Here is a 14,853-nt window from a genome sequence, read left to right on the forward strand (position 1 = left end):
GGTTCACAGTGCTTGGAAATTATTGAACAGGTGGTAGATACTTTTCCTGTTTTCACTAACAAAAGGCAGAGCACCTGCCTGGGAGTGGGGACGGGGGGAGAATAAGGGTATGTTAAGGCCACCCCAGGCCACCTCTCTGGCTGAAGAGAAGCCAAAAAGCACACAGACCCCTGATAAATATCTGATGGGAACACCGGCATTTACCTTCTCAGGGACCAGATCATGCTAGGGAGCCCTTGGTAAGACCCCTTCTTATCTGTTCTTAACTGCTCACCATCTTGATTCTCATTCCTGTCCCCTCCCCTGTGGGGAGAGATTGTGGAGTGGGTTAACTGATAAGATCTAAAAGAGATCCTTTCATCTAGATGGGAAGAGGCTATTAAAATGTATCTATGAAAGTACTGGATTCAGAGAATTCAAGGGTGTAGTATACTTTGTGGTATGGGGAATTCTGACTTTGGAAATTGTTCTATTGTTCACCTCATTATTTGGGGATATTTTATTTTTAAGATTTTATTGATTATTTGAGAGAGGGAGAGAGAGCAAGTGCACACAAGTAGGGGGAGGGGTAGAGGGAGAGAGAGAAGCAGACTCCCCACTGATTGAGAAGCCAGATGTGGGGCTTGATCCTAGGACTTTCAGATGTGGGGCTCCATCCCAGGACCGTGGGATCATGATCTAAGCCGAAGGCAGCCGATTAACTGACTGAGCCACCCAGGTGCCCCTATTTAGGGATAGTTTAAAGACTAGTCCTATCATGAATTGATTGTAATCATTATAGGTCACTGTTAGGAGTAGACAACCAGAGATAATTCAATACCTTTAGCTTTGGCCCCTAACCAGGAACATTACTTATTTGCCTAGTGATTTCCACCATGGTTCTGTTGTTTTTGTTAAGAGACTTGTGGGAAGGATATCACACAGGTTATCTCATTTAATCCATCCCAATGTTATTATGAGGTGGATACTGTGTGTCGCCATTTTCAAATATGGCACCTGAGAAGAGAACTTAATCTTTGTCTTGCGTAAAGCAATGCTGCTTCCATTACCGGCAAGGACCCTGCCTTGAACGAGAGGAAAGGATAAGAAACAGATTCACAGACATTTATTTTTTTTCTTTAAAATTACCCCCCTGTGCATTTCAGTCTGGTTCCACCTACAGAACAGTGTGCTTTGCTACCTGCATTATGTTCCTCTTTCCCACTGCAGAGCCACAGCTTAGAGCCCATCCTAGCTCCAAGGATGCCTCCGTTGTGTTAATATTATTATTTTCAGTCTCAGATTTGCACCATTTTAATGGATGTTTGCCAGCAGAACTTGATTCCTAAAATGAACTACTTGGAAAACTCACAGTCCTTTGAAAGATGTGCACGCCCTAAAATAAATAGGCAGGAAGCTAGTTATATGGCAACTTAAACAATACTCTTTGATGGCATCCATGTAGCAGAAAGTTCCTTGTTTCCGAAACATTTGTTCTCTCCTTAATAGTAATCCAGTCTTTGCTACACTCAGGATGGGGGAACCGGAGGCCACATTCCACACCCTCCATGGCAGCTCAGTTTGGTCATGTGACTAAGTTCTCACTGATGGAATGTCAGTGGAAGTCATATGGACAACTGCTCTGTCCCTTCTCTGGAAAGAAATCTCTTGCCCTCTATTTATGATCTCCTTCCTTCCTGAATGCTGGACTGTGGATGTGGCATTGATTCAAAGGCAGGCGAGATAATGCCCTGAGACAGCTGTTCTCAGTCTATTGTCTTCAGACATCTAGGGATCCCTGAGACATTTTCAGTAGGTCTCCACATTGTCAAAACTCTTTCAATAATACTACTAAGATGCTGTTTACCTTATCCACTTAGCCACAGAAGCAAAATGGCAGTTTCATTAAAAAATATCCTCGATGAAGCAGTCATACCAATGATCAATGTTGTTAAATCCAGAACCATAAGTTCATGAATTAAGTTTCATAGTATGTGTGAAGAAATGAAAAGTATGCATAGGATTGTCTTGAAGCAAAGCACTTCTGCAACCGTTGAGCTGAGAACTGAACTAGTCACTTTTGTTTTCCTAATGGCACACCATTTTTACTTGGAAAAACAACTGGCAGACAAACCATGATTATTCAGACTTGGGCACTTGGCAGACATTTTCTTGAAAATGAATGAAAGAAGCTTGTTGCTTCAAGGAAAACAACTGACAGTGTTTGTTACCAGAGTAAAGATTCAAGTTTTAAAGAAAAAATGAGAATTGGAAAAGTTGAATCTGCCACTGTGATAGCTTCCCAATGTTTAAAGAATTTTCTAATGAGATTTGGTCGTGATAGTAATAAATGTTGTTGAATGCTGTATAATAAAGTGTTCTAATAGTCAAAAGAGGCACAATTTAGCGAACTGATATTTGCCAAATGATGAACATAATGATGTTACGAAATCATTCATGTGGAAACCCATCAAAGTGAAAGCTGGAACAGTGGATAGCCATGTGACAAGAGCATGAAAACTACATTAATACTGTTTCAGGTTCCACATTGCAGCCAGCCTTTAATAAAATACCACTTGTCAAGTTGTGGTGTAGTATTAAATAAGCATACCCATAATTATTTGAGAAGTCTTTCAAAATGCTCCTCCTTTTTCAGTTATAGGACTGTGAAAATGGATTTTCTTCATATGCTTCAGCCAACATAACACATTACGACAGATTGCGTGCCAGAGCAGATAGGAGAATGCAGTAGGCTTCTGCTAAGCAAGTCATCGAAGGGATTGGCAAAATGTAAAACCATGTCATTCTTCTCACTAAAGTTTACTTTGAGCTTTGGAAAATAGTTATTTTTCATTAAAATCTATTTTATTTATGTTAAAAATAATGCCTTTATCGTCTGTGGTAAGCTGAATAATGGCCCCCTGAGAGCAGTCACACCATGATCGCAGGACCCTGTGCATAGGTCCGTTTAGAGGCGACTTTACAGATGAGATTAATTAAGGATCTTGAGATTGGAAGAAGCTGAGGGTTATACGGGTGGGCACCATGTAATCACTAGGGTACTTACCTGAGGGAGAGAGGAGGGCCAGGAGCAGGGAAAGAAGATGTAATGAAGCAACAGGAGATCGCCATGATATGCCTTGAAGATGGAGGAAGAACCATCATCCACGTAATGCAGGCAGCCTCTGAAGTTGCAAAAAGCGAGGGGATGGATTCTCCTCTGAAGCTTCCAGAAGGAATGCTGTCCAGCCAAGACCTCGATGTTAGACTCATGGCCTCCAGAACTATAAGAAAGTAACGTATTGCTTTAAGCCCTCCCTTGTGGTAATTTGTTATAGCAGAAATAAGAAAGAAATATAATGTTATTTTTAAAAGAATTAAATACTTGAAACATTTCTTAGTTTTCATTTTGCATGTGATAAATACTGATAGATACGAAACGTACAAACAAAAGCTCTGGAGTTCCAGTAATTTTCAAAAGTATGAAGCATTCTGAGGATAAAAATTTGGGGAATTGCTGTCCTCAGAGATGGCAGAGCGCCAAGATGGAAGAAATACGAATCCCTGAATGAATTCTGTAAGCTCAGCTGCCTTGCCTGGCTGGACTGTTTGCCCATCTCTGGATTGCTATTTGTGTAAGAGATAAACTACCTCAGTTAAACCACTGCACTTGGGTCTCTGTGTTATAGCAACCGAGCCGGTACCTAAATAACTAAAGTTATCCTTACGTTTTCTTCTAAGTGCAGAATCCCATTTAAAAGCCAGTTACAACTGATTTCATGAAGATTTTTAATTCTCATCTGTTTTCAATTTAAAAAAAGGTCCAAATAAAATTAGATACAGTTTTAGAAAAATTTATCCTTTCCCTATTAAAATCTATTCCTTACTAAGACTGAGACATTACTTTCTTGGCTTTAGAGAAAAAAAAGTCTTTAATATGATTTTCCTAATCCTTAGATTGAGAGAACTCCCACCACCAATTACTGGTATGATCACTTGCTGTTTGACTCTTTCGTTAATTCTTGCTATTCTTTGGCTCTACCAGCACACTGAAATCATTTTGAGAAATTAAAATAATGATGCTTATAATTTTGCCTCATAAAGTATCTTGATTTTTTTTTTTTTTTTAATTTCTAATCACCTGACAAGGCAGGTTGGGAAGACGTGATTACCATTCGGCAAGTGAGGACAGAATAGGAATGAAGAAAAAGTAAGAGACTTGACTCAAATGACAGAAATATCTCATGGCAGAGCCAACCAAACACCAATTCTATGCTGATGAGCTAACAGAGCACGGTTTTTCTGATAACATACAACTGGTTATTTTCAGACTATCTGGTAGGTTATTAACTGGTAACTGTTCGATTTAGAAATAGCTGGTTTCCAAATGGCTTTTTTTTTTTTTTAAAGATTTTATTTATTTATCTGACAGAGAGAGAGACAGCCAGCAAGAGAGGGAACACAAGCAGGGGGAGTGGGAGAGGAAGAAGCAGGCTCATAGCGGAGGAGCCTGATGTGGGGCTCGATCCCATAACGCTGGGATCACGCCCTGAGCCGAAGGCAGACACTTAATCGCTGTGCCACCCAGGCGTCCCTCCAAATAGCTTTTTAAACGTGTAACCTCATCCTATCAAAATTCCATAGGCAGTGAATATAGGTAATAATCATTAGAATAACAATTTAAGCACAGTAACAAATATTACCACAATATCCTCAACTGTGCTATTTACCTAAGAAAAGACTCAAGGTCCAGAAGCTTTAAGTGAATAATGTGAAACCCGGAAAAGTTACGTCAATAAAGTAAAAATAAGCTAGAAGACTTAAATAGTTAGAAGGACCACCAAGTCTGTATATATAAAGGGAAGCAGTGAGAGCAGACAAGATGTCACATCACAGAACATAGCCTTTGTGAGAAAAAGCTAAGATATTCAAAACAACGTCAGGACAAACTTGCATATATTCACATGGCACATGACATTATGATTATTTTCTTCTGACAGAAATAAATTATATAAATAGGACATCAAAAGGAGTATGTAGCTTTGATCTCATTTCTAATTAATTGCACCCAGAGAATTTTCAGATCACATAAATGTGGGATAGTAAGTGTTACTTACGTAAATAATTAATAAGCATCTATGATCTATTAGGCTTTTATCTGTCCTTCCAAAGAGGGGGAAGTTATCTTCAGTACAGCCAGTAAGAAATAAACTCATCACTTAACTCTCCTCTCTAGGCCTATTTCTCTACAACTTGGAGAAATTTCCTCAGAAGTAAAGCCATTTTCATGATCTTGTTAGAAGAGCGTATGGTAGAGCACAAGCTACAACTAAGAGCTCCTTCCTAAACACGAGAGGGAAAGAGTGTTGGTGTGCCACCAACGTCTGATCTCTTCTTTGTCCTTACGGATACGATCATAGCTAGTTTGTAACTGCCCAGCAAGGGACTTCATTTTCTAAGCCCCCAACAATGAGGTGTGTCCGTCAGACCACAGGAGGTGGCAAAGGAACGCGAATGGAAGTGGGATCTTCACCTCCAACTAATCTTCTATAGAGGAACTTTTTGTCCCTGGACAGCTGGTGATGCCCAGAGCCACCCTGAATGCCATGTGTTAAAGATGGCGAGGCTGTGGACACCTTGGGTCCCTGAATGACCGTGTGGAACAGAACCTCCCTCTGACAAAGAACACTCACCTCACACTAGCGAGAAATAGAAATAACCTTGTCACTTAAGCCCCTTGCTAATGCATTGCTGAAGAAATGAAATGGAATCAGATGGGTTTTAAATTCTTTCTAATCCTAAGCTATACTTTATAAGCCCTAATCAGTCTAATTCTGCTTCTGTGAAATAGGTGAAATATACCCATAGAATTGGATCTTGGTGATTTTCACTCTGCTTGGTGTAGATTGTTTTGGGAGTGGGAAGAATAAAAATTGGAGCCATTCTTTTTTTTTTTTTTTTTTTTAATAGGCTTGAAGGTGGGGCCTCAACTGACGACCATGAGATCAAGACCTAAGCTGAGATGGAGAGTCAGACCCTTAACCGACTGAGCCCCCCAGGCACCCCTGGAGCCATGCTTTATGAGAATCCTCGAATTCTCTCCACCTCAAGATTTCTCTCTTTATATACACCCTCTTTCTATATTCTTTTCACTGAAAATCTTTATCTAATGCCCTTCAGGGACTGGCTCATATGGTTTTTCCCTCTGTCTTGGATATCATATTTCTTTTCTTTGGTCTTTTTCTGCTCCTCATCTTTCTCCTCCTTTCTCCCACCATGTCTTTCTCAAAATTCTTGAAGGAATATTTAACACTTTGTGCTCCGGTTTCATATGGCTTCTTTTCCATTACATTCTTGTACAAAAACTTCTTTCTCTGCTCACTACGCATGAATCCAATTACGCCTTTGTTAGCGTTTGTCTTTCTAAGGACTTGTACAATACTGACTGACACTATCTTTATGTCCTACTTCTTTGATCATTCCTCTGAAATCTCTACTTTGTCCCATCCCCACCTGGCTCAACAGATGTCTGTAACTCCTAAGACCTGTCCTTTAACTTTCTCTCTTTCTCTCTCTTGACAATCTACCTACCACCATGGATTGTCTTATGGGGGTGAACCTCCAGCTACTAGGTATTGGTTTTGTATATTCATGTGAATGACTTACCAGCAACTCAAGCTCCACATCCCAAAGGATAATCATGTTCCTCTCACACAGATCACCTCTTACTCCTGTTTCCACATTTCTGCTCACGGTTACATTGCTTCTCCCACACTCAAGCTTGAAATTTCACAATAAACTTTTAACAAGTCTTTCCCTTTTCCTTCCCAACGTTTAGCTATATGCTGTGTCTTCAGTCTTGTCTTTTTGTTCTACTTTTGATACAATTCTCCTGTTCATTCCTATGTTGACCTGCTCCCACTAACACTCTAATGCAGGTTCAAATTCCTATTTTTCCTGGGCTTTTGCAATATTCTCCTCATTTCTAAATCTTTCTCGCTCTTCAGTCCCATTCATATGTCACCATCACAGTAATTTTCCTACGGTGCAAAACTCAGCATATCATTTTTTCCCAATAAAAAAATCTCTAGTAGCTCTCCATTGCTTATTTCTAATTTAAAATTCAATTTAATGAACATATAGTGTATTATTAAATGAAGTGAAGACTTTTGTTGAATTACAAGACCCTTTGCATTCTGATTTTAAGGTGCCTTCTAGCTCTATTTTGTGCAAGATGTAACTCATAAGCCAGACAAATTGCTCTCTTGATCTCTCCCTGATATGTCCTGCCCTTCCCCACCTCTGTGGCTTTCCTTATGTAATTCTCTTTCCTGGACTGCTACTGTCCTTGTCTTCACTGGATGAATTCTTACTCCATCTTCAGGCTCAGCTTTAATGCTACCTCTTTCATCAGAGGAAACAGTACCCCTGTCTAAACACTATAGCAAATTGTGCAGATCATTCTATGTCACCCTCTGATGCTGCTGGAGCGATTGTCACCTGGGGCAGGACAGCTAAGACAGTAAATGCAGTCTGACCCTGGCTTTGGTCTTGCTCTGCATCAGGTGAGCAGGCTATTTTACATCCCGAGCCTTCATTTTCCTGTCTATGAAATGCAGATAAAAATATCTATTCTACCTCAAGATTTCTCAGAGGATCATATTAGACCATGTATGGGATAGAGTTTGGTAAATTATTAAACACTTTATAAACATTACGTGTTAATATTAGGATTATCTATTATTAGAATCTAACTTCTCCAAATATTTTAAGCTTCTCAGAAACAGGAATAATGTGTGGTCTTTTTCTTCTCCCCTGAAATAATTGCTAGGGTGAATTCGTACATAGAATTTGCTTAATAGGTATTTGTTGAACAACAACAACAATAAAAACAAGCCTAGAATTAAAAGGAGAACTGAAAATTAATGTGAAACATTCTAATAGTCTGCCTATATAATATTCTACACCTGATTGTGATGACACAAAGTTAGAAGAGATTTCATTTTTTTATTTGACAGGTCATGCTATTTATATTGCTTAAGATTCAAAATGACGACACATTAGTCTACAGAATAAGGAAAAGAAGTAGACACAGGTGTATTCTCTCTCAAATATTAAAATACCCCCAAATACTTTAGGTACACACATAGAATGGAGGGATTTTCCTCATCTCTAAAAACAAACAAAAAACCCCCCAAAACAAAAACAAAACGCAAAGATTTAATGCAGGCAGAAATGCCACAAACGAACGTGCCAATTTCTTTAGAACGTCAGGTGGATAATATTATTTCCAGGCAAATCCGTGCAAGTGAAATCATCAGGCAAGCATTTGTTGATATCACACAGTGATTTGTATAAATCAAAACAAGAAAATCTCTGTTCAGACAATAAATTCCTCTGGAGGTTGATTAGAAAAAGAAAATTTTTAAAGAGGATTAGAAGATAATTTTCAGCAGGAGGCCAATAACATATAAAAACATAGTCATTAGCATTCTCTTGGGATGAATAAGAGTTAGACAAACTAGAAGAAACAAGGCATTCTGATCTCTGCTAAGCGGTTTCAAAACTAAGTGCCAGAACCTTCTTATTGGAGACGGAGTGCTTTGTGTATAATTGTCTTACCAATAGGTTTATTTCAAAGAAAACAATGAATAGATTCATATATCCCTAAATGAGGAAAAAATGTATTTTTTTCCCACATGAGCATATATTATAAGAAACAGACTTTTGACTACTTGATTTTTCTAACAAAAATAACTGTGACTAACACCTGAAACTCAGGCTAGATGGCTTATTGCTGATTTATACTCGTCTTTCAAATGGCGATGGGATTGGCATTCTCCCACACTTCTCGCTCACCCCCACCCCTCGGTCTTCCTTCCCCGATGGACAAAAGATGGTGGAAGGAGACGCCCACACATTCCCACAGATTCCCCTGTGTGCACCCATCAGGACTGCCGCTTATGAAACCCCACCTGCTCCTTGGGTCTGGGTGAGGTTGCTCCCATGTGCAGGACCCCCTGGACTCCACAAATGTTCTCCCGGTGTTCTGTACCAGGCTTGGAATTCTCTGGAATCGCTTCTGTGAATTGCTGTTAGCAAGGTCCCTGCATTATTCCCCTGGGTTGTTCTCCAATTTTATCCTTCAAGCACCAAAAACACAGCTGGGAAAGAGCAGCTGGACCATCGCCTTCCATCCCCGGTGGATCCAAAAGCCGTGCCTTGCAACAGATTTTTAAGGTAAGATGTTGACGTATGTTGACATAGCCATTGTTAAACATCAGGTGAAAGGAGGTTAGAGGGAATAACGTGAACCTGGCTCCGGAATCCGCATGGAAGGGAGTTTTGGTTGTTGCCTTTTTATGCTCCCAGACCGGTACCGTGAGGGCATCTCACCCATCCCTCCCGGGCACATTCCCCTGCTGTTAGATCCTGACCTGCTCTCTGAGCAACACTACCTTTCCACCATGTGTCTCTAGGGGCACGGTCCCCCACGTGCGGTTACACCTGATGTCTGGAAGGGCTGAGGTGAGGAGCGGCAGTTTCCTGAAGCAATCCCGAATGTAAACCACCAGCGAGTCCCTCTCCTTTCCCTTTCTAGACTTGTCTGAGGACTTCTTGTTTCTTCTTTTTTGGCCCCTGGTTCGGTGCCCTGTCACACACACATTTTGTAGTGTATGACTCTGCTCCAATATTCGGGGGAAACCTAGTCACAAACAGAAGTACAGTATTTCATGTCGTTCCGAAGAATGCTTTTGGCACATTTAGACTCAAAATAACGTTCTATTTGGAGAAAAATGCATACATATGTACACACACACCCGAGAGTTTTCATATATTTTAATACAGTTTCTTTATTTTCTGGCTTTGAAGTTAATATATTCCAATACTTGAGGGATAAAAAAAAAATGTGACAGGGTCATTTTTGATGTTCTGTTTGGAAACTTTTCTCCACTTCATGTACTGGCTCGGATCTGCCAGTCATTCATTTCTTTGTTCAACAAGTGAGTGTTTTTCTACTGCCTAGTAAGTACCAGACAAATCCTAGGCACTTGCAGGTTTGGGGACAAGGGGGGATGGCCTGGGAGAGAGAAGCCTTGGTCTATAAGACATCAGCTGCGTGGTGGGGGACTCATAATTTAACAGGCCATGGGAGAGCAAAGAGATGGACATGTAAATAATTAATTTTACCTCAACTCATTAAGTGTTGCAATGAAAGTAGATATAAAGTCCCGAGGCCGTAATTACCAGGGACTGTGGCTCAAGGAAGCAGGAAATGCCTCAGAGACTAGCGTAATAATTATGATGTTTCTGCTGGACTTTGTACCATCGTTTAAGATTTATGCCCAATCTAAAACCATATGACTTCTTCTTTCTACTTGCTTGTGGCTCTCCTTGGGGAAGATGATGAAGGGAAGGCAGTAGAAATTATTTCAACTACCTTTCTGCCCCAGGACTGCAGCCCTGACTTGTTTTTGTAAACTTTCTGATGATGCTTCCTGCAGAAGGGAAATTTTATGTCTGGGGAGGCGGTTGGAGATGAGGCCCAGGGCTTAACGTGAGGACCTGGCTCCCTCCCCATGTGCCAAGTGTGATCCTAGGGAAATGTTTGAGGAAGTAGAGAAGATAACATTCTCCCGGAAGGCGGAGAAGTTCACCTGGTAAATCCTTTTTTACTCCCTTTAGGACCCAGATGTGTGGCCCTGCCTCTCTCAGGTGACTGACTCAGAGTGACAGCTGGTGGGCTGCACTCTGGCTGGCATTAGAAACTTGCAAGTATGAATCATCTTTCACTGGAGTTTCTGTTCTGTTTCTTCTTAAGCATTTCTTAGGCTCCGATGTTTCCTGAATTAGTCTTTTCAAGATCTGCCCATCCAGATATACCTTACATGAGGCCTAAGACACCGGAATGCATAGGAAGGGCATTTGTCATTGGTGAATCCTGAAGGAGTCAATCAATCAGTTTTATCTTTTGCCTGAAGAGATCCCCCTTTGATGTCAGTATGAACTGCGCATATTTCGGGTGGTAAGATAGAAATATCGTTTTGCAAACAAATTTTAGAAAGACTCGTTCTTCTCTTGTCTTCCTTCTATCAGAATGCGGTCACACATCTGCTCGCCAGCCCCAGGGCTTTTTACTCACTCTCTTCAAGGGATTTCTCCGGCAAAGCACAGGGAGGAATTTTCCTTGCATTTGCAATTTGAACACCTATCCTGGCTTGCTGGGGCTGCCTTTTGAGCTGCATTTTTCCCCACTGGAAGACAGAAAGTTTTTCTTCCCATACAGAGGACAAGTGTTTATCACTTTTTTATTTGGCCTTCCATTTGTCTTTCAATACATTTTCAATCTTTTTTCTCTATAGTTCCAAACTGTTTATTTTCCCCCCAAAAGAAGAAAAATGCCATTCCCCGCTTGTCCTGTCGGAGCCTGTCCCTCTTCCTGCTCACAGTACCTCAATTGTTACGAGAGGTTTGCGTTCCTACATGTCTTTTTTGAGTCACAGACCACAGTGTTTAACACGGGAAGATCACTGCCCTAGCTGTTCAGGAAATGGAGAACATTAGTGAAATTCCTTTCATCAAAAAGAGCACATAAAAAAGGAAAAGCATATCATTTTCATTTAATTATCTGAACACAGAGACTCTTCACTTACTAAAGCCAAACAGAAGTCCTTTCAAAACACCGCCGTCCCAATGAACCTGTATTTGATTTCCTTTGGCTCACGTGTGGCATCTAAAGTGACCATGGGTCAGCTGTCAGCTTGCTGAACGGTTTTGCATTGTCTTGGTCCTTTTTAGCCATTGGCTCAAAATATCCTTTACTCCTTACGTATTTTGAAATTTTTCAAAGTCGACTTAGCATCAAAATACTAGAAAACTCTGTATCTGTCTCTTTTCTCTCGGTGTTCCACCTCTTTGTCTACCGTTTCAGTGCTGTGTTTTAAAAGAAGTTCTTGGACATTTAATTTCTTTCCTTAGATGCTCAGGATGAACTCTACGATAATTAATTTTGGTCTTATCTTCTCTTAGTTAAAGTAACATCCCACAGGAGATACTGTTGTATTATTTTTACCCTTTCCTCCCTCTGCTCACTATGATACACATTACGTCCGGTGATACACGAAGCTGCTGGTTAGGGGTCAGTCACCGTTACTTCCGTGGATGGTGTCCTAGGTTGGCAACTGTCACAAACAGGGTATATCCGTCCCCACCAACACTTCCAGCCACAGCTCTGAATTGCTGTCTGGTAGCAGGTTTTAATGTAGTTGTACAGCTGTGTTTCAGTCAGTAAAAATGGTATCACTCCTCCCCACTGATGGTAACAGTATGGCAAAAGTTTTAAATGTTAAGGAGATGAAAAATTATACTTGAAGATCCTCGGGGAGCTGTTTTGTGTGAAAGGAAGGAAGTATCTCCGTTTATGGTCAACACAGATACTGGGACAGAAGTGCCTCCTCATATTCCAGACTGGATTTTGACAGCCCCTTCTGTCTCATTATTTCCAGTTTGCGTCCCTTTTCCCACGAACACTTATCTGGGGTCCTGTCTTACTCTCCCAAGCTCCAGGTAAGCACATGATGAATAGATTACTTGATTAACTTCACCTTTAATATTAATGACTCAGCTTGTTTCCCATACAATGTCTGCCTTAAAAAATTTTTTATTTATTTATTTATTTGAGAGAGAGAGAGAGGGAGGGAGAGAGGGAGAGAGAGAGAGAGAGAGAGAGAGAGAGCGAGCACGTGCATGCATGGGGGCAGAGGGAGAGAATCCTCAAACAGACTCTCTGCTGAGCCCGGAGCAAGAAGCAGGGCTCTACCCCACAGCCTTGGCCTTGATCCCACCCGCCCTGAAATCATGACCGAGATTACCACCTGAGCTGAAACCAAGAGTCTGATGCCTAACTGAGTGAGCCACCCAGGTGCCCCACAATGTCTGCCTGATTCAGGACTTCAAAGCAGAGGAATGATCAATAAGAGAATATAAGACACTCATATCTAGGTATTTCTATTTAAATATTCACAGAACCTTTAGAACTTTAAACGGAACAAGTGATTTAGGGTTGGAAGAAACTCCTTCCCGCTGCTTCCAGGGATGCCACGCCCTCCTTTTCATTCACTTATTCACCCCAGAGCTTTTGCTTCTACTTTGTGTCTAGTACTGTGTGAGGCATAGAGCAACAAACGAGGCAGTAAACTTTAAAAAGTGAGGTTTCCCCCCTCCTATGTCAGAGCCCAGAGATATAGCATCAAGAACTCAAGTTCCTTTTAGCTTCCTGTTCTACCATCAGAATGTGAGTTTTTTCCTCATGATCCTAAAATGTTGGTTTATCTTCCATTCAGACCTCATGGGTCCAAGGAGAAAGGAGAGGGAAAGACAAAGGCGGAATGCAAAAGGAAAGGTGCTCGCCAGTCGAGTCTCTCTCTTTAAAAAATCATTTTTGTAAGCCCCACTAGGAGACATCCAGTGAGCTCGCAGGGTCAGATCTGGGTCCCATGACCCCACCTGCACAGAAGGTGAGCATTTGGGCGGGTCACCTTGCTGCACGAACACCGTCCAGGTTCTGTTATTAGGAAAGACGGAGAGAGTGAATTCAGCATAAGAAAGGCGCCACGCTGCCCCAGGGATCTCACCAGCCTGAGAGCTGGGGAAGGCCAGTCTTATGAAAAAATATTATCACGAATACTAGGAAGAAGCAGCAGGCCAAAGCAAGGGTGAAATTCAAGCTGAAAGAACAACCTAGAATGAAGGTTCATACTGAGATGGCTTGGAGCTTGGTACCTCCAAGAGTGTAAAGAAAAGCAAGTTGACAATCATGCTGGTGGCAAGACAGGAGCATAACTGTCTATTAAGGCTAGTAAGAGAAACAAAGGTGGCCTTTCACGCAGCATTAGAACTTTTAGACTTGAATTTGTGAGCACTGGAAAGTACTCACGTACTTTAATGAAGAATTGGCTTCATGAATTTTGCATTTTTAGAACACTTTGGATTTTTCCAATTGGAACTAACGAGGACCAAAGGGAATATGAAGCACCATTTTTCTCAACAGAGGAAAACGCCGATGTTAGCCTGGACTAGGCTAGAAGCAGGGGAATGGAGAGTGGTAGAATCCTTTAGGATGACAGGACTTGGTGACTGTTTCGATGTGGTGTGCGGGAGGGAGAGGGGACTCATGTGAAAGAATGAAGAGCCTAGGGCCATGCCCAGGTTGCTGACCCAGGGACAGAGTGATGGTGACGTGTGCTTAGTTGGGGAATGCAGCCTTTGGGGGAGGGTAGACAACAATGAGTTCCACCTTAGACGCTGGTACCTGAGGTATCTGCTGGATGTTCAAGGGGAGTTGTTTAATGGACAGGTGGATGTTAGGGTCTAGAACTCAATACAGAGCTCCAAACTCAGGTTAGAATATTTTGGATATGAGGGGCACCTGGGTGGTCCAGTCATTAAGCGTCTGCCTTCGGCTCAGGGTGTGATTCCAGCGTTATGGGATCGAGCCCCACATCAGGCTCCTCCGCTGGGAGTCTGCTTCTTCCTCTCCCACTCCCCCTGCTTGTGTTCCCTCTCTCGCTGGCTGTCTCTCTTTGTCAAATATATAAATAAAATCTTTTTTTAAAAAAATAATATTTTGGATAAGAAGATTATAACTGAAGCCACGGGAATAGATGAGATTGTTCTAGAAGAGTGGGTAGAGTGAGAAGCCCAAGACAGAACTCATGTGTTTGGATGGAGGGAACATTAAAGAAGGTGGCTGGAGGGGCCGTGGTAAGTTGAGAAGGCAACTCCAAAGGGGGGACAGAGGTGTGAGAGAGAATTTCCAAATGGATAATGTAACAGCGTCTTGTCCCAATGCTGCAGGAGTTTCACGAAGCAGTC

The 14,853-nt window shown here is 41.5% G+C and overlaps 1 protein-coding gene across 1 annotated transcript in view; it reads right to left on the reverse strand.

The window, feature by feature from the left end:
- LOC130541898 (uncharacterized) overlaps positions 1-14,853 on the reverse strand; it is a 100,739-nt gene that overhangs the window by 18,086 nt on the left and 67,800 nt on the right. Inside the window, exon 4 of the mRNA XM_057303475.1 lies at positions 3,047-3,263. Coding sequence (XP_057159458.1) covers positions 3,047-3,263 — 217 coding nt within the window. The remainder of the gene's footprint in view (positions 1-3,046; positions 3,264-14,853) is intronic.

This window comes from Ursus arctos, unplaced genomic scaffold (assembly GCF_023065955.2).
Source record: "Ursus arctos isolate Adak ecotype North America unplaced genomic scaffold, UrsArc2.0 scaffold_27, whole genome shotgun sequence".
NCBI lineage: Eukaryota > Metazoa > Chordata > Mammalia > Carnivora > Ursidae > Ursus > Ursus arctos.